Source organism: Clarias gariepinus, chromosome 15, assembly GCF_024256425.1.
Source record: "Clarias gariepinus isolate MV-2021 ecotype Netherlands chromosome 15, CGAR_prim_01v2, whole genome shotgun sequence".
Classification (NCBI taxonomy): domain Eukaryota; kingdom Metazoa; phylum Chordata; class Actinopteri; order Siluriformes; family Clariidae; genus Clarias; species Clarias gariepinus.
In genome coordinates, this window is record NC_071114.1 from 17,413,995 (window position 1) to 17,434,079 (window position 20,085).

The 20,085-nt window shown below is 37.1% G+C and overlaps 1 protein-coding gene and 1 long non-coding RNA gene across 5 annotated transcripts; one reads left to right on the forward strand and one right to left on the reverse strand.

The window, feature by feature from the left end:
• Nucleotides 1–8: 8 nt before the first annotated feature.
• Nucleotides 9–17,058, reverse strand: tpm4a (tropomyosin 4a). Of its 4 annotated transcripts, none has more exons than XM_053513642.1 (9): nt 16,811–17,058; nt 15,578–15,703; nt 5,242–5,375; nt 4,598–4,715; nt 3,751–3,821; nt 3,583–3,658; nt 3,229–3,291; nt 3,070–3,139; nt 9–711 (listed from the first exon to the last, which is right to left on the reverse strand). In XM_053513642.1, exons 1-9 carry the CDS (start codon nt 16,922–16,924, stop codon nt 629–631), a joined length of 855 nt encoding a protein of 284 aa, XP_053369617.1. In that variant the 5' UTR covers nt 16,925–17,058; the 3' UTR covers nt 9–628. The 4 variants fall into 4 exon arrangements, with proteins under 4 accessions (XP_053369617.1, XP_053369619.1, XP_053369616.1 ...); XM_053513641.1 differs by lacking the exon at nt 9–711 and adding an exon at nt 1,265–1,461; XM_053513644.1 differs by lacking the exons at nt 15,578–15,703; nt 16,811–17,058 and adding an exon at nt 11,369–11,777.
• A 148-nt stretch (nt 17,059–17,206) lies between these two features.
• On the forward strand, nt 17,207–19,819 carry LOC128543273 (uncharacterized). The gene is made up of 3 exons (XR_008365704.1): nt 17,207–17,313; nt 17,468–17,529; nt 17,635–19,819. It is a non-coding gene; the product is annotated as an uncharacterized LOC128543273 (long non-coding RNA).
• The last annotated feature ends 266 nt before the right edge of the window (nt 19,820–20,085 follow it).

Here is a 20,085-nt window from a genome sequence, read left to right on the forward strand (position 1 = left end):
AATGAAGCTTTAACATTTTAATAGAAATTTATTACATGCAAAGTGGAAGAATGTTTCGAGAAACACAAATAAATGAAATGTAATCCTGGTCCTTATAAGAAGTGGAATGGTTTCAGCTTAACAGTGAACTATATCAAACATATCAAAACATCCAGCAGTTCTGACTTTTTTGACAAAAAAGAATTATTAAATGCATATTTAAAGGCATGGTTTAAAGTTTTCATCCCTCTAGCATCCATTTTTAAGATTATCCTCATCTTAGGACACAAAAGGAAAATAATAAACACATTTTAATAGTAATGGCAAAACAAAAATAATCAAATGATATGTTTAGAAAAAAAAACAACAACAACAACGAGTGACCACTAGATGGGGGACTCGATCCAGGAGAAGTTTTATGTTTGCACACCAGAAATTTAGATATTAAAATTTTTGCACCAATGTAGCAAGACAATGTAAACAAAAGTGTGTTTCACTTTACCATCACCATTAAACTAAGACTTTGGATATTCTGCAAAAGTAAAAAACAAACAAATTAAATTAATCCTCTTTGAGATTTGTGTAGAGAAACATGAGGAATGAAGCTGTTTGTTGAACGTCACAAGATGAAACTCCTTTTCCCTAATTTTCATATGCTGTTTAACTCTAGCAGCGTCTGATCCAGAACTTGATGCATATCGATGTTTTCTTCTTTGGCACTTGCTAATTTTTCTATAAAAAAGTAAGATAAAAATCAAAATGAGCTTTTGGAATTGTTTCATTCAATGCACACAGCACTTGAGAAAAATAACGGACATTGTTTAGGTTTATTTCTGTGGCTATTAGTGCTTTTCTGCGTTAATGCCACTCTGCAGCTGTCAGATTCATTTGCATGCACTAAGTGATAAAGTAACCCAACATGCACATGGCGATGGGTTTAATACATGCAGCATAAACAATAAAACCACATTTAAGAGTTAGAGTGAAGATACACACAGGGTGTGAACTCGAGATGTAAACTTTGCCTCACCTTCTGACTTTCAAAACACACAAAAAACTGTTGACTTTTAAACAAATAATAACACCCAATCAAACACATCGTAATGTTATAATATACATTAATGTGTAACTAATGTGTAATAAAATATTGTGTGTGTGTATGTTTGTGTATGTGTGCACATTTGTGTGCACGTGTGTGTGAGCATGTGTGTGTGTGTGTGTGTGTGCGTGTGTGTAATGATTTGTCACTAAAGTTACTGCACAAGCAAGAAAAGGAAAAATAAAGCATGTTGAGAAATGTTTTTATTGTCGTTTGCATAGTAAATCAGTAGAACAACAGACATCAGGTAAGATATTTCAGCCAGGCAAAGAGAGAAAGAGAGTGAAGAGAAAGCAGCATCTACAGGGAGGTCATATCATTAAGGGCATGGTCCAGCTCCTCCGAGATGGCCTTGTATTTCAGCTTCTGTGCATACAATTCGTCTGGAGATCAGCAGGAAAAAAGCAAGCACAGAATATGGCAAACAAAGAGAGAAGGAGAGAGAGAGAAAAGAGATTTAGCAGACGTAGCAGAATATAAGTGGAAAATCCAGAACCACAGAAAGAACATGAAAATCAAGCTGCTGCTATCCTCTTTAAGAACTTGTGCAAATCCCATAGAGTCGAGCAATGACCTGCTGGTAAAACTTCCATCTAGCACATACTGTATGCTCTCGACTTGCTTTCACACGTACACCTTTAAAGCCTCTCACAGGAAGCTGTGTTTCTCTCCCACTGACTGCAGACATTCTTTATTTCTCTTAGGAGCATAGAAACGCTCAGCCTGTCTCAGCTGATTCCATAAATTCAGCAGAATAAATAGCCTTCATGAGAAATGACCCACATGCTGAAATACGAAACTCCCAGACCAGATTAAAACAAGATGCTGCTATGTTGTACTGAAATTCTTTATGACTGCTATACACTTGTCTGTTCCTGGAATACCAAGATGTATCCATGCGGAATAATTTAAGTAATTCTGAACAGGAAGCAAGAAAAGTGTAAGCTGAGGCGTTTTTAAATTTTCAAGTCTTAGTCACAGCCAAAGCTAATACACTAGAATAAAATAAAAAAGTAATAATAACTGTTTCTGTACAGTTTGACATATAAATGGAACTTAAGAACCACTGTTGTAACTTTAATCAGTTTTTAAGTAACAGACAAACAGTACAAAATATGTACTCTTGAGCATCTCACACCAGCAAAAACGTCTGCATTTTGTGCACTAAATATTAAAGATATAAATGATAGAATCCATTGGTGCATGCTGCATGAAATGTAAATAAATATATTCAATCTTTATTAAAATGATTTATGTGCTGCAAATTTGCTAAGAAAATGGCATATGTGCATCATATATACACTGATCAGCCATAATATTATGACCACCTGCCTAATACTGAGTAGTTCCCCCTTTTTGCCACAACCGCTCTGACTACTTAAGGCATGGACTCCACTAGACCTCTGAAAGTATGCTGTGGTATCTGGCACCAAGCTGTCAGTAGCAGATCCCTCAAGTCTTAAAAATTGTGCTTATTTTCCAGGACATCCTGCAAGGATGTTTAGGTAGGTGGTATAGTATGCGGCAAAGTAACGTCCACATGAATGGCAAGAACCAAGGTTTTCTAGTAGAACATTACCCACAGCTCACAATGCCTTTGTTGTAGGTTTTGATTACTGCAGGCCGGGAACATCCCACATGAGCTCAAGTTTTAGAGTTGCTCTGACCCAGTCAAATAGCGATCACAATTTGGGCCTTGTCAAAGTAATTCAAATCTATGCTTTTTCCCATATTCTCTGCTTACAATAGACCTTCAGGGGCACAATAATCACTTGCTGCTTAATATGTCCCACCCACTTCCAGGTGCCATTGTAATGAGAGGTGACTGACAGGTGAAGTGTTATTCACTTCACCTGTCAGTGGTCATAATGTTATACCAATCGGTGTGTGTGTGTTGCAAAAAAAAAAAGAAAGAAGGAGAAATCACATTTTATTACAGTTAACAGAGTATATCATTGATACTGCAGCCAGGTAAAGAAAAATGTTCATACCTTCTAGGTCATCAATGGATTTTTCCAGTTTAGCCACTGTTCTCTCCGCAAACTCAGCTCGGGTCTCGGCCTGATCACACACAACAAAACACAGACAGATGAGCAACTGAAATGCTTACACACACCATCACAATAATTTACAATACACTAGCACCGTACCTCCTTCAGTTTGTCACTGAGAACCTTAATCTCCTCCTCATACTTGTCTTCTTTTTCAGAGTACTAAAAAAAAGACGCAGGAAGATTGCCAGAGTTCAATACAAGTCATCATGCTCAGTTGTAGACTTATTGTCTATTGTGAATGAAACATCATTTCTTGCTTTTTAACTTTTTAAGGAGCATTAAGGAGTTTCTGGTCAACTTTAAATTTATTATTTTTGGTGAATTTATTATTTTAAATGATAGCTTTTCATTTAATTTACCAAAGTGGTTATGACCATACTGTTGCCAAGACATATAAGCATAGCTTGTCCTCTTTTAAACACTTTATAATGGGCATATTAAGTATCTTACTTTCTCTGCCTGAGCTTCTAGGGACTTGAGGTTGTTGGTTACATTCTTTAGTTCTTCCTCTAGATCGGTGACCTTGCTGTAAGAAACAAAAATGTTAACCACAGCATATCGGCCTGCAAATGAAACTGAAATCTGATACACACTGTGGAAAAAGCCTTGAGCACCTACCACTCAGACATCTCAGCTCGTTCTTCAGCTCGTTCCAGCTCACCTTCAAGAATAACAAGTTTACGGGCCACCTAAAACAGAAATGTGAAAGCCCAGAAATTATTATTGGTGTTGTTGGTAAATGCTGTTAGATAATAAAATCCAACATATACAATAAACAAAGACAACATGACACTGTAAAGCTAGCTATATTTAAGTCTGTACAGTAGATTGCCAACTGTTAATTGCAGCTGACTAGCATATTGTATATTTATGTCTATAAAGAAGATTGGAACTTGCATCCACTTCTGTCTCTCGTTTTAACACTCAATATGACCTTGACCCTGATGACGGTACAAAACTGCTAGTCTGAAAGAATTTAAGTTTAAGCACAGTGTCATAGCTCTATAGTCTTTCTCCCTAATTTAGTCGTGGCCAATTCCTCTCCGGCACTAGGGGGCTACTACTACCATTCAGCCGGGAGGGCCGAAGACTATAACGTGTTTCCTCCAAACCGCATGACGCCAGCCTCGGAGGAAAGAGCTAGCCGCTTCTTCCACGTGCTCACAGACGCCCCGATTGGCTGTAGAGCCGTGATTAATGTGGGAGCGCTAAGTACCCCCCGCTGCTAAGCTCCCTGCCCTCTGAGAGAGCTTGGCCAATCAGCTCTCTCCAGGCCTCCTGGAGGTAACAGCATCACCCGGGGATCGAACCAGCGATCTCCAGATGATAGGGCGAGCACTTTACCACTGCGCCACTCAAAGGCCAGGCTCTCTATCTCCATGGCTGTTTATCATGGGGAAATTTCACAGTGTAACGCAGGTTATTATTATCTACATGATATAATGTAAATATTGTCTTGACTCACCTCCTCATATTTCCGATCGGCCTCCTCTGCGATATGTTTCGCTTCTTTTAGCTGCATCTCCTGAATCTCCATCTTCTCCTCATCCTTCATTGCACGGTTCTCGATCACCTTCATGCCTCTGGTGGACACAGAAAAGTGATAAAGATGATGACAAAGACCTCAGCATGTCATTCAGCAATGCCATTCAGTATATCTTTCGAAGAGCAACTGACTTCCAGCCTTTGGTATTTCTAAAGTACATTTTTTAAAAAAAAGTATTGCAAATTATCTTCCCATAAGTCACTGAGCAAAACTGGACCCAAAGTATTTCTTCAAAGATACCCAAAAAACTTTTTAGGAGTGTATGGGGAACTCTTTTATATAGAATTCTACAATACAGTGACCACATTTAAAAATCTTACCCCAGTGACAAAGCTAGATGTGTTAACCCTCTAAAGAACTATAAAGAAAATAAATATTTATTATGGTAGAACTTCTATTGTAGAAGAAAAAGCCACCAGAGTATTTTATTCTTGTCAGCAATATTGTAAAATGCAAAATGTATGTCCACTCAGCAACAAACGCTGTTATCTATCCTTCTGAGACTAAACAGAAGGAAAGAATGCGACCCATCATGCTGTTGGGCACCTCTTCAACCTCCTCACCTCTCACTCTCATCTGCTGCTTTCTCAGCCTCCTCCAGTTTTTGCAGCGCTGTGCCCAGTCTCTCCTGTGCCCGGTCCAACTCCTCCTCCACAAGCTGGATCCTACGGTTTAGAGCCGCCACATCAGCTTCAGCCTAAATATACAGAGTCAGAGGTCAGGGCTTGATGGAGACCATGTGAGAAGAGCAAACAGACAATAATGTGTATTCTGGCTGGTGTTAAGGATAAAAAAAACATCATAAGTCTGTGAACATTTTGTACAATTCCGTTTTAAATACTGAGCATCCTGTCAGCATCCTTCATTAGTTACTGTATGTTTTTATCATTGATTCGCCTTTTACTTCATGGTTCCCATGGCGACAAGGTCCATGTGCATACGTTTTTGCTGTTTTTGTAGTCCTGCTCCAGTCCAGTCACTGATTTGTTTTACCAAAGTGCTGTGGTTCCTGATCAGTTTTGTAAAAAAAGCTAAACAAGTCACACCCACAGACGACTTATCTCTTACTTGAATAAAAGCACTGTAAAGCACTGCCCTTCAAATCCTCCTTCCTCATATCAAATATCCCTCCCTCGTATCATCACTAAACAAAAAAAAAAACAAGACACTCAGTCTATATTCTTATGTATACGAAAAACCAAACAAAAGAAATATTTACTCTCCCAACCAGCACCGCCCTCGGAGAGCTTGTCAAACAAAGCTTCTCCTTGGAAAATGGACACAACAGAGCCTCTGTGCCGATTCTCTGTCTGCAGGCAGCTTCAAGCCAACGCAAACAACCCGACATGTCCCACACTGATCATTAGCATATAATTACACACAATATTAGCATGGTTGACTTATGCAAGCACACTGCTGAACTTTTAGAAAATTATTACAATCTAAGTCAGAAAGTCAGATTATATGCACCCATTAAAAATGCATGAAAAAATACATATAGGATTACATGGAAAAAGCTTTAGGAGAAATGCTGGTGTGCACAACTCTGAATTCAAAACCTTTCGGATTTCTTGAACACACACATATATATATATATATATATATATATATATATATATATATATATATATATGTGTGTGTGTGTGTGTGTGTGTGTGTGTGTGTGTGTGTTTATATTATACTTTTGAATTCTACCAGCAGCACAGTAGCACAGTGGTTTGCACTGTGGGTTGCACTCTCAAGGTTCCTGCCTTGGGTTTGTGTACATGGAGTTTGGATGTTCTCCCCATGCTTGGTGGGTTTCCTTCCACAGTCCAAAGACATGCAAATTATGCTAACTATGTATTATGTGTTCCGTGTGTGTGTGTGCAATAAGATGACTTGGCACCCTGTCCAGGTTGTACGCCAACTTGTGCTCAAAGTCTTGTGGACTCCAGGCCCCCCATGACCCTGTACAGGATTTGTGATATAGAAGGTGAATGAATTGTACCTGCAAGAAGCCTCATTTCAGTGTTAAATTGTATATTTTTTGTAGATGATACACCAATATATCATTAAAATAACACATTCTTTTAAAATCAAGCTTTCACACCACTCTTTTGCAGACTGGTAATTAGTCTAAATATAGTAAACATTGTGTAAAATAGAAACGTCTTCACAAATCATGATATTGTCATTTTTGTCAGATTGTATGCTCACATTCCAGAGTCAGACGTATTTGGCCTATGTTTAGTCTCGTAACTGACTGGAAACAGCCACCCACATTTAAGGACTTTACAGACTTGAATTTCCCCACTGAAATTTTCTTATAGCTGCCAAAATTTAGCTTTCTAGAAAGTGCCCTGATTTAAAGTCTTTACTTTCATCTTTAATCTCATTTTGACTCGGGTCTGAGAGGTTGTATTATTTTTGGAATCCTACAAATGTGTTCTCATTGTTGCTCTCTAGATTACCATGGTTTTGTATAAAATAGATTTTTTTTCTTTTCATTTCTGACTTCCTGTGTTGGTTTTACATTTTTGATGCATGGTGATTTTCAGAGGAAGGCTGGAAAAGTTTTTAAATGCGTACCGAAGCATTTAGAATGAACACGAACACACAAGTGGGGTAAGATGAGGAAACTGGCGACAAAGAGAGAAGGAGAAAAAAATGCACACAGGAAGTAGATACACTCTACATTCTCTACCCTTAACATCTAAGGCCCTCCCTCCTTCCCTGTGAGGGTCAGAACACTCCTTTCCTTAGTCACTGCGTTCCCCAGATGCCTGGGAATGCATGCCATATATGGTAAAATTCACACACTGGTGAATGACCGCAGTGGAGGGCCAGGAAGACATCAGTTGAAAAAAAAATGGGTAAATGGAGCCATGTGTGTCCGACGCAATATAAGCAGAAGAGACAAAGCTCAGGAAGTGATCAGGTTGCGTTGCACAGCAGAGCTACAGTATATGTTATGCTCTTAAAATGTAAGATTTTTGCAGCTCTTTTCCCACTTCTCCACTGTGACAGGGTCTGATAGACTTGTTGAACTCTTCAGATATATAATTATTATAACACACTCCCATTTATAGCAGAGCAGCTCTGCCAGTATCGGTTTATATTGATGTGCTAAACGAGTTTCACAGACATTCCACAACATTAAATGTCTCCTTAAACAACCAAAATTACTATGTGTCATTCTTTAATCAATTAAAATTGGAGCCACTGGTAAATTGCTTGGGTCTAAGAAAAATAAAATACTTTTACATATCCTTTTTAAAAATAAAAACAATAAACTGAATGATGGGAACAATAACCGAGACTATTTAACATACCCCTTTCTTTAATAATTTTACCATAATAGCTTGGCCAAAAGTGTTTACTAAGCTTAGCTTAACTTGCCAAGCAGAGGTCTTAATATGAAACCTGTTTTAAGGTTAACTAGATTTGTTATTAGTGCAGTCCTGGTAGGTTCACACATGCTAATCATTTGTTCCTGCAAATTATCTAATATGTGCTAATAATACTAAAATGTTAGCTTTTTGGGTGAAAGAATCTGACTTCAATACATTTGTCACAAATTCACTATACTATTTATATACACCATTATTTAACTTATGAAGAAGTTTACATTTACAAGAGTCTTCAACTCATATTTAATTGATAACCCACGATCTGTTTGGTGATCATCTGATCATTTCTAACAAACGACTCAGCATTTAAACTGTAGACTATGCCTACTATCTGATTATTTTGCTGGTGCAAAGTGAAACCAAACCATGTGCTAAGGAAGAATGTAATTAAAACTATGACTTTTTAGTTCTGCAACCTCTTTTCATTCTTTTGAAACCATTGATTTGAGGTGACCTGTGATCATGATTTATGAGCACTTTGCATGATGCAAGCCCCTTGGTGGCTCAAAGATGTAAAGCAACTCATTATTGCGCTTAAAAGCAGTATTTATTTATTAGTATAACTACAAACAGGCTTGGGTAACCTAAATGCTTACTCAAGCTCTCAATCTTAAGAAAGATAAGCCACACCCATCTCACACATCACAAAATGAAAGGTTCTGGTGAAATACATGTTCAAACTGAAAGTCAGCATTTATTTATACTCTGTTATTTTATGCCCCCCAAAACAGCAACCTAATTAAATTGTGATTTTTCAAGATCCTAACCTGGGAATATTCACAAAGCCATCCTTCAAACATCACCATCCATACAAACAGACCTTCATTTAAGTCCAGGACAGTTTCCTGCCTATCTGCATGTTGATCTTGGTGCACAGGAAGTGCAAATCTGGAACAGGAATGACATCCTGATTCAGCTCCTCTGGGAACACCACACTCCAGAATGGGACAAAGACAGCTTAGTGGTGTGATGTTCACTCCAAAAGAGCCCGTAATCTTACTGTAACCCTGAGAACTTATCTCCAGATTTAAGGTGGTGAAGTTAGGCTTTCAGAGTAGATCCAATTTTAATCAAATCAAAGATGTGTCATGTCAAGCAAGGATTATGATCATTTAGGAATAAGTCAAATTCTCTCAGAAACACTGACTGGAAAGATAGTTCAATTTAGCCAACTGGCTAGTATTATCAGTAAATACTGAAATTACTTTCTTCCATACTAAATTGCTATTAAAATCAGTAAAAGGCAAACTGTATGAATGTCAAAAACATCATCTAATACAACTACTGTATGTACAGATACACACGTCCATTTTAATGTTTAAAGAAAATGACATTCAGAAATACAGAAAAACTTTTGCCTCAGAAGTATTAATAAATTTCTAAGAAAAGACTTAAAGTACAGTAACTATTGTTACACTTTAAATACACTTAGCATCAGCAAGCATCAAGACTGACACAACTTACAAACTCTGGAAATACCAGAAAATACCACTAGTGGAATATTTTTATTGGAATCTCTTCTAAAATGAGTCACCCCATGATGGGCAGATCACATAGCATAGTGATAGCCTGTGATCACCAACTTCCAACAAACAGCCTGAATCCCAAATAGCTGCCTCCTCCCTGTATGTACACTACACACCCAATAGGGAGGCACTTCGTTTCCTATATCCTATGAAAGTGCTTTAATGTACTACTAAATGTCTAATATGTCTCTATTTCTACTTTCAGTTCTCTACTTTTTTTATTTAAAAGTTTGTTTCATTAGGTATAATACAGTGTAGGTGTTCAATGGGGGCCATTTTCCTTATGCACATGATACAGGTTATAACTCAGTAGCTCAGGGGTTAACAGTGGCAGCACGCTGATGCTGGGGCTTAAATTCATGACTTTCCAGTTGGTAGACCAAAGCTTTACTCACTGATCCACCACTGTGTTATAAAGTACTTCATACTATATCTGTTGCTAAGTTAGTCATTTATAAGGCACTGATAGTTGTCTTGGTATAAAAGTTCAAGTTTTGGAAGATAATTTGTATGTGCAGAGCATAAAGTGAAGTATCACTACAATGCATCTCTACATTTAAGTCGAGATGTACTCAGGGTCCATTCTTACTGACACCACTTACAGCAAGTAGTCGTAGGGCTAAAAAAAATCATCAAAAATACAGTACATCTTGGACACTTGGACATTGAAAACAACATATTTATGTACTGAAAATACTAATATGCAAGCCATTAATTGTACAGGGTAGTGCAATATACTACACAATACTTCTGATAGTGTTCCATATTTGATAGTGTTCCATATTTGTGGAAATAATGCTGACCATTGCCTTTACCAGGACATTGTGACAAATTTATACAGATCAATAGCCTTTAGGGAATGCAGCAGTTTATCATGAAGGATAGTATCTACAAGTAGATGTGGTACTGGAGGAGGGTGTGTCCAGTCTTCCCTTTGCTTTGCACCCAGTTTAACCGAAAGTTTTTTTTGCAGGTAATTCTTGGACATTTTTGAAAGACAAACAAAACTGGCACTGACCAGAATGCATATCTGGATTATTTAATTACATCATTTGGTTACATCAGCAGCTTTTTTCTCGTTTGTATCCTGTAGGACAAACTCATAGTGGACATCCTGTCTGCAAGCTTCACAGCAAACAATGATACGTGCGCACCACACGTCCACCCTTACTTCCCATAAGCTCAGAAAACTCAGGAAAGTTTTACATTCTTTCAGCATGAGTCGTGTTTATAAAAAACGTCAGATTTAAACATGCACACAGAGCCTATACATAGTGAAAGGTTTGTTTTTTGGCACTACTGAACAGGCATGAAGACGTGGGTTAAACGGTTTCATCCCAAACCGCACACAAGCCTACTACATAGTGTGCTAAACATCTTAAATATGGTAACTATGGAAACATATGCGTACTACTGTACTACTCGTACAGTATACAATTAACTTATACTCTTTTATTAAAAAAAGAAAGAAAGTAAAGGGATTCCATGAAACAATAAAGAAAAAGCAAATAGAAAGAAAGAAAGAAAGAAAGAAAGAAAGAAAGAAATGTTAAACTTAGAACTCATTTGAAAGATTTGGAATTGTAACAGTGTTGCTTCTGATTCCGGGGTGGTTCCGAGTAAGAACCTCCAACATTACAACTATTAATCCCACTAAAAAAACGAGGAATGCTTTGTACAGACAAAAAGTTAGAAACAGAGAGTAAAACAGAGTTAAGAGAGCTTGCAGAAGAGAAAGGAGGCAGGAAGTAAACGGCGTTTTTGTCGCTCACGTTTTCCCGTTGCTGCTGTTCCAGCTCGAGCTCTCTCTGTAAACCCAGCGCGCGCTCCTCCGCGCTGTCCGCCTGCGCGTGAAGAGCCTGGATTTTTCTCTTTACCGCGTCCAAAGACATAACACCTGCCATCTTGTGCTTTTTTTAAATATATGTTTTGATATAAACACGAATAAAAAAACGATCCTAACTGGAAAAAATAAATAAGTCACAGTCTATAAAAGTACAATCCTTAAAAAAACTTAAACCGAATTACTGTATGAATTGCAAGTGATAACTTATGTGTTTACATTTATGTATAAACTTCTTCCTATGTCCTTTTTAAGTCTGTTTCAAGAGCAAAAAGTATAAACAAAAGTATAAAAGGTAATAGTTAGGACACAATCCCTGTCTCACTGAGGTTTCTAGGAATGTAACGGATGACTACGCATTGGATCCACTCATAAAAAACGGCTGCAAAGGGAAAACCCGCTGCAAAACGTCACCGCGGAGGTCCAATAGAAACGTGGCATTCGTGAATATTTTATCCATGGGCGGGGCCAACACGTGGGCTAACTAAGGTCCTGAATTCGTACAGCACTTACTTACAGGCGCTAATTTCATTTATCGACCATATAAGTGAACCGGAGTCGACCTGCTGTCATTATTTTGTTAATTCTTGCTATATTTAGGATAGTATTCATAATTTACAATAAAATAATTTGTCAGAGAAAGGGAGTTTATGGCTGCTCATCATAACAGTGCTGTTTGCTGGATTCCTGCTCTATACATCTGATGTAATGCATTTATATGCACACTAATAATACGTATTAATATTGAATTTCAGAGCAAACAACATGCATAACAATATGCTTTCAAAAAGAATGGTAATTTGTCTTTTGGTACAGGAGGATAATGATGTACTCATACTACATACCTGTTCCCAATTCAAAGATACAGAAATAAAAAGTACATGTTCTACAGTACCCACCCTTAAAGAATAAAGAATAAATACTTATACCCCTGTTCTTAAGTAAGGAATAAAACGGTTTGGTTAATGATGGTATAGAAATATAATCAGAAAGCATGTTTTTTTCCCATATTACATCAGTTTACCAACTGCTGCAATTTTTTATTTAGACAATTTTTTGGCTAATTGATCTATTTATAGTTAAATATAATTATTTGGAATCTGCAAAACGAGGTAGTTCCTGTTATCCCTAATATTTATTATTATTATTATTATTATTATTATTATTATTATTATCATCATTATTATGTTCCACCCATGCCTTGTTGGGTGACGGGTTCCGTCATTTCTATAGCAATGATTTTTTTTGGAGGCCAGATAGCTAGCCTGACATACAACCCTTCTTATTTCTCATATAGCCCGTATAGGCCTCTCACTGGTGGAGTGATTTTGTATGAGAATAGGGTTAAGGGCCTTGCCAAAGGGCCCAAAATTGATAACCCAGCTGTGGTGGAGCTCAAACCCCTCAACCACTCAATCAGCAACCCAAAGCCTCAAACGCCCAAGCCACCACTGCCCCATTATTATTATTATTATTATTAGTAGTAGTAGTAGTAGTAGTAGTGGAAGTACTGTATTGTAGCACACATTTTTAAAATCAGCCACCAGCCATCTGCAACAATGTATTAAAGCCTATGGTTTGCAGTTTTCACATTCTGACCAATTTGAATTGAAATATTTGCATACCACAAAATTCTATAATTCGCTAAGGCATATTTTACTGAAACATACTGTAACACACTGGATCTAATTTAATGCAAGTTTTGATTTCTCTATGTTTAATCACATTGCTGGCTGTGATGTTAGAGAAGCTGCACCTCTGTGTCAAGGAGCAACCAAAATCAGGGGAACTGATTTTATTACATACAAGTGTGGTCTTTTTTGTTTGTTTGGGCTGGATTCTTAGGATTCCAAGGGCTGTTGCACTACATGTCCCCTCTTACACCCCCACTGCTCCTTCTGCTTATCAGTAACAGACATGCAAAAAGAAAAAAAAAAAGAAAAAAAGAGAAAAAAATCCCTGCTCGTCCCCCAAGGCAAAAGGTTTTGTTTGCTGTGGGGTATTTCTTTCCTCTTTCCTCTTCTTTTTTTCAGTTGGGAAGTCAAATGTATAATTAGTTTATGGTTTTGCCTAATTCATGACATGTGGCACGGTGAAACAGATTTCCAGAACCAGGTTCCAAAGAAAGTACTGGAAACAGGAGTGTTTTGCAATTCTTTAGGTTTCCTTGCAGTAAGTTTACTTTAGTGAAAAAAGCACAGGTTAAAGGCTCAAAGGAGTGCTATAGCCATTTTAGACCATATGGGTATTCTATTTACTAATTGTTCCAAAAAAAAAAACACTTGAAAGAATTCTGGTTTCTGTGTTTAGTTAGAGCAATCAATGATTGAACGCTTCTGCTGCAACCATCAGCTAAACAGTGCGAAAACTCATTATGAAATTATAGACAAGGCAAGGTGAACTGGATTTTGCAAACTGACTTTGTTTGGTCTGCTCTTTTTAAACACAAAAAAGTATTCATTTATTATTTTCCACATATTCGCATGGTGAGTTTCATTAAAGAAGACTTACTGCTCCCAACTCTGTTTATATATCCAGCGTGGCATGTGAGGATTAGCAGGAACATACTCCAATTAGCTTCTGTAAACAGTCAGACTCACGATCAAGGCCAGCTGGTATAAATGTGCTAGCATGGATAAGCTCTTCTTTTGTTTCAAAAAAAAATATCCATAAAGTGAAATATCTTTCACTTTTTAAAAAAACAAGAACAACAGCATGACCAAAAGTTGTAAAAAGATTCAGAAAGGTATGAAGAAGCAAGTCTAATTTCTTTCTGGACCAAACTGTAGATCAAGACAATCATGCAAGGGGTTTACACACTGAAATGCCACCCTACAGGTTTTGTGTGGATTTGGGTGAATTTCTTTTAACTGCCCTGCTTTGCTGACACATGCATTAACCTATGCAAACAGTTACAAGGGTTTAATCTCTTTTGTCAGCATTAGCTTGTATCTTGTGTGTGTGGCTTGTCCATCATTTTTTAAATAACAAACAATTGTAGTTATATAGTAGCTTTAAAAGATAATGAAACACAAATAAAATAATTCTAATTAATACTTTGTATGCAAATTGATTGCTTGTTCTACAGGAGATGCTCTGCACTGTTTGTATGTAAATTCTTTCCAAGCAACAAATGTTGGAACATTTCTAAACTGAGGATCTCCAGGAATTTTTAGGATTGGTCTGAATAATTGTTCATTGTTAATTTGGACTAAGATACCCAAAATATTTAACAAAACCTTAAATACCCACAAGTCTTGAGTGCCACAAGTCAGTTGCTGTAATGGGGAACTCAGATATCAGGTTTCCTTAAATCACATTATCTTTATGTTTTATACAACAGATACAGGCAGTTTGTTTAAGCTGTTATTGAACATGATGTTTATTTGTAGTGCTTTGCTGATTTTAGCATAGTTAACATTTGTATTAAAATAATGGAAGTAGTGTTATTTTACTCATTAGAAGATTCACATTAAGAGTAAGGAGAAATTTTGGCAATAGTTGGCAAAATAAGAATAATGCACTTTGGGAGACAAAAGATGAGAGACTTTTATTGGTAAGCTAATCCGAATAATTCATCTCATTAAAGAGAGTGATATTTCCCATCCCTAAAGTCTTTAGGTTTTACGAAGTGCTAAGCTCATGTGTAGCATTTTAAGGACAGGACTGTATCACACCCATTGCTTCTCACGATGACGTGCATCTGATCAAAGCCAACTCACAGCTGGTAGTGCAGGAGCCATCAGTAAATCTTTCACTAGACATGAAATCACTATTCATTTTAACCCACAACTATTACCAGCTGTGGAATCATGGATGAGCAACACAGCATGAGTTTTCATCATATGACTTACCTCAAATCACAGCAGTATCTGAAATGATATATACCCTGATTTCTTATTCAGGAAATAGATTGAAATTGACAGGTCCTGTGACCTGACAAGACTGAAACTGAATTTCCACCAATGGATGGCTTGTTAAGAGTCAAAATATTCTGGAATACTGTAGGCAAGATATTATTTACAATCAGTTTTCCACTTTTTTGCAAAAGGTGCTTAACCTGATGCTTTTTTGCTTTTGGCAAAGTTTTTTCTTTTTTCATTTTTTTCTCCCTGTTTTAACAAAGCATCTCACTCACATCAGCGGCTTTCTTCTCAGAAAGTTCCAGTTTGTCCTGGGCATCCTTCAGAGCCTCAGAATACTTGTCCAGTTCATCTTCTGTCTGCTTCAGCTTTTTTTGCAGACCTATCAACTCGTCATCCAACTGGAAAACACAAAGCACAATAATATAATTATTGTTAACATTTTGGTGATTCATTAATTGTATAAAAATACTGTAACTTCAGAATCTGAGAAATAATATTTTCAACATCTCATAACCTTTAAGCAAAATCTTTTATATACTCTTAGCTGAGCTCTTCTGATGTAAATCATTAGGGGTGAAATGATGTTAATGGGGATCTCACTTATTCCTGACAGTCTTATGGCCCAACTTATTATATAAGTCATAAAACCATTTAAAAACCTTTTAAAAATACATTCTGAAAAGGCAATTATGGCAGATCACAAGCGCTATGTGTAAGAAAATTCCTGAAAATTTCATTAGAACACACATAGCAGTCAGCAGGAGAACAAAACCAAGTCTAGCACATCTGTGAGCTGATAATGTAAATTATTTTTAGCTGAGGTTAACAACCCTGCTGGTATGCAGTGTTCACAAACACTCTCCACTAATCTGAGTCTAATCAGTTAACTTGCGTTCCTGTGGTGCTACTGAAGAACCTGCCAAGATTCCTGGCAGGCAAAGGAGTAGCTCACTCAGGAGTGCACTCAGTAGTCTGGAATAATGTGTGGATTATGTCCAACAGTTTGTAAAGAATTTTTCAAGTTTAGTGAGCGTTATACTTCTTTATAGCATAATGCTATAATATACCTTTCAATATAATTTTATTGAAAGGTACTTAGTATTTATAGTTTTAAAACTAGTCCTGTTTCTAGTTAAAATTACATGTTTATGTTTCCATAAACTTCAGTAAAAGGTAAGTCACATGGACGTGTATGGCAGAAAAATGCCGCAATACCATTTTGCTTTCTTGGTTTTTTTTGTCCAAGAAAGAGAGAGAAAGAGAGTATGATGGAGAGAGAGATGGAGAGAGAGAGAGAGATGGAGAGAGAGAGCATAGTGAGAGCATAGTGAGAGCATAATGGTTTATAGCTGCTATAAAATAAGTGGTAATGGGGATATATTTCACGACTATAAAAGTTACTATACGTGGATAAAAAGCCTATGGTGTTTAATAATTAATGCTACTTTTAACCCAAAATATCCCACTGACACAGGTAGAACATGATTTTTTCTTTCTTTCTATACCTGCTTACACTTCTCCTCAGCAGCTTTTTGCTCAGTCTCGGCCTGCTCCGCCCTGTCGATGGCATTCTCCTTGTCCAGTTTCAGCATCTGCATCTTCTTCTTGATGGCCTCCATGATGGTGAGTTGATGTCAACTAAGCCCTGCGGTAAATCGAAAAGTCAGAACAAATCCTCAGGTACAGACCGAGAGAGGAGAAAGTAGGAGAGCTGCAGACTCAGAGCTGAAGCAGACCACAATGCCTGATCTTGCCGTCCTAAATTTTACCAGACACAGCGTTAAGCCCCCTCCCTTTTCCAGCTCCTTGACTCCATATCAGCCCACTTGGATGGAGGAATGGCTTGGACCAGAATCGTTCACAGCAGCTCAAATCCCTTTTCCTTATTTGGAGCTCTTGTATTTGGCTTTTTTAAAAAAAGTGATAGAGGCCTGTCTGTGAGAGAGGACATAGTTCCAGAATTAACCCCGTGCTAGAACATGGTGTAGATATGAAGGTTACAACACACGTAAGTAGGATCATATAATTGGGAACATTGATTTCAGCAGCTATATTTAGGTATAGATTGTTGAGCAGAACTTTTTTGATAACTATTACTCTTCCAAAGGATGGTATGTTGTTATGCAGTAAAACATAATGTGTAATGAAGCTCTTCTTTCCAGTAATGAAGATCAATGGATGTCATGAAAACTTTCCCACATGAAAATGCCAACATCATTATAAAGTAAGTCAGTACTCAATTTTATTAGATATCTTCAGTTCAAGATATAACTAATTAACGTTTACTAGTAGACTTTCTAACTCTACACATTCATTTATTCATCTTCAGCAATGCTTTTTCCTGGGAATGGTCTCTGTGTCTGAGTCCAAAAAACTTGGATGAGCTGCTAGTGCTACTTAGGGCACCAGGTTGTAACCAAACCTAGGGTTTAACCAAATATGGATACTTTCATATAAATACATTTGAACTGAACAGATCTGTTACACTGTATAATTTTGATTTTGATTTTTGTTTATTTTTTTGGAACTTTGCAGAAAAAGTGTACAGGGAATCTGGTTGAGGTGACTGGTCTGCTTTATGATAGGTATCTTGTGGAATTCACCAAAAACCTCACACGAGCAAGAGGTTTATATTCTTATTCAGCCAGTAATGAATGGTTAGATATGAAGCTTGCAAGATTAAGGAATACCACAATGTGTGATGCATTTTATGCAATAAGATACAAAAGATATGAATATTATAAGTATGGTTTACTGTGTTAGATATATTGTGCCATCAGCTAAAAGAAGTCAGATTAGATGCAAATCGTCTATACCGCTTTATCTGTATTCAGGGTCACAAGGGGCCTGGAGCCTATACCACAAGACTTAGGGCATGAGGCAGGGTACACCCTGGACAGTGTGCCAATCCATCACAAGGTACACACACACTATGGGCAGTTTGGGAACGCCAATTAGCCTAATCAACTGGTCTTTGGACTGTGGAAGGAAACCAGAGAACCCGGAGGAAACCTACCAAGCACAGGGAGATCATGCAAACTCCATGCTCACAGGGACGGGAATCAAGCCTGGCCGGGAATCGAACCCGGACAGTGCTAACCACTACACCACTGTGCCACCCATGCAATTGTCAGTTTAAATTTACATTTTTAATAGTCAATTACTGTTAATAAATAAGTTTTTGTAATAATTTCTAAGTTTTTAACTATGTGCACTCGCATTTTATGGTACTTTCCAAAATCTGGTACTATTTACCTGACTTTACCCTACTAAACAGATACATTAACAGATGGCATTGAATATGGCATTACACCTCTATCTGGTATGAACTGAAGAGTGGTTCATTTGTTTAGGATAGAAACTCGGCCTCTCTATATTTATAAATAAGTTAACTAATTATGTCTTTAACTTGTTTATGTATATGTTGCATATGTTTTTTAATTCAACTTTAATTATGATATACAGCTAATCTATTTGGTCTGATTTAAATAGATTGAATTTTGACGCCACACACGTCAACAAATCTGCTTTAAATTAATGTAGAAAATCAGATTTGTGACACTCAATTAAGAATGTCTGGTGCAATAGACTTTGTTTACCCAGCAACATCAGTCACATTGTCCTAACCACGCACAGCATAAACAAAAGTCCACCCATGGAAGGAAAATTACTTAAAGCTTACTGTATTTATTATTTTATTTGTTTTAAACACCTTATAGTTCTTGTTCACCTCACACAGAAAAGCAAGCATTTAAACAACCAGAAGTTGCTTTTACCTTTACAATGTTGATAATGCCTTGGAGACAAAAGCTATCTGTCCTCACATGTCCTCTCTGAGTGGTGACTTAGCTTACGTTACACCTGGAAATGTCATGACCTCATCTTAGCTGAACACGGTTTGACCATAGTTCTGTTACTCAGACAAGGTGAACACGCAGCCCTCAGGCATGTACAGGTGTGTGTGTGTGTGTGTTTCTCAAGTATATAAAAGTAGAGGGAAAATGCACTGATGCATTCAGACATTTGTGGTATTCATTAGAATTACTGAATGAGGTTCAATATGTCAAGAGTGTTGTAATCATGTAACTGGAAATAGAACTAGACCTAGTAGTAGCAGTAGTAGTATATCACAAATATCCCCACAAATTAACAGTGAAATTAATAAAATTAAGGTAATAAAATCTAAATTATTAGTCAACATGTATGATTTGTAAATAAATGCCATTGAGATAAGTTGTGTGGTTAGCAAATTATTTGCTCTAGTCAATAAAAGGGCAAGAGGTTAAATACCAGAAATGCCAGAAGGCCACTGTTGAATTCTTGTTTATGACTCTTAACCTTTGTCTGCTTAGCAGCATTTATATGCGTTGTGCCACATTAGAATAAAAATGTCAAACATAATCAAATGTACAAACATAAATATAATGTGCAATGACTCCAGTATATAATCTGTAAGTAACATCAGGCAAAATCCAGCGTCAGCCCATTAAACCATAACACACTGTGGAAATGTTTTTATGGTATTTATTTATTCTATATTCCCTGGGTCAGTTATTGGACTAGATGTGTTGGCTTTGGCTGTTTTTTTGTCGCATGACACTGACAGGTCAATATGTCAGCATCTAAAGCAAACAACTCACTATACACAACACAAATATTATCTCTGTGTCACTCTGATGTTGGTATTCCCGTTGCCACCCATCTCTCATAATACAGGAATGTCCTGAATTAAACAATATAATTTTGCTTATTAAGCCCTGAGTCCTTCCATATTTTCACA

Coding starts and splice junctions, on each gene's coding strand:
- tpm4a (XM_053513642.1), bottom strand. CDS start 16,924: ATGGAGGCCATCAAGAAGAAGATGCAGATGCTGAAACTGGACAAGGAG. Junction 5,376..15,577: donor CTGAGAAGAAAGCCGCTGAT/GTGAGTGAGATG, acceptor CTGTATATTTAG/GCTGAAGCTGATGTGGCGGC. Junction 3,140..3,228: donor TCAGTGACAAACTGAAGGAG/GTACGGTGCTAG, acceptor GTGTGTGATCAG/GCCGAGACCCGAGCTGAGTT.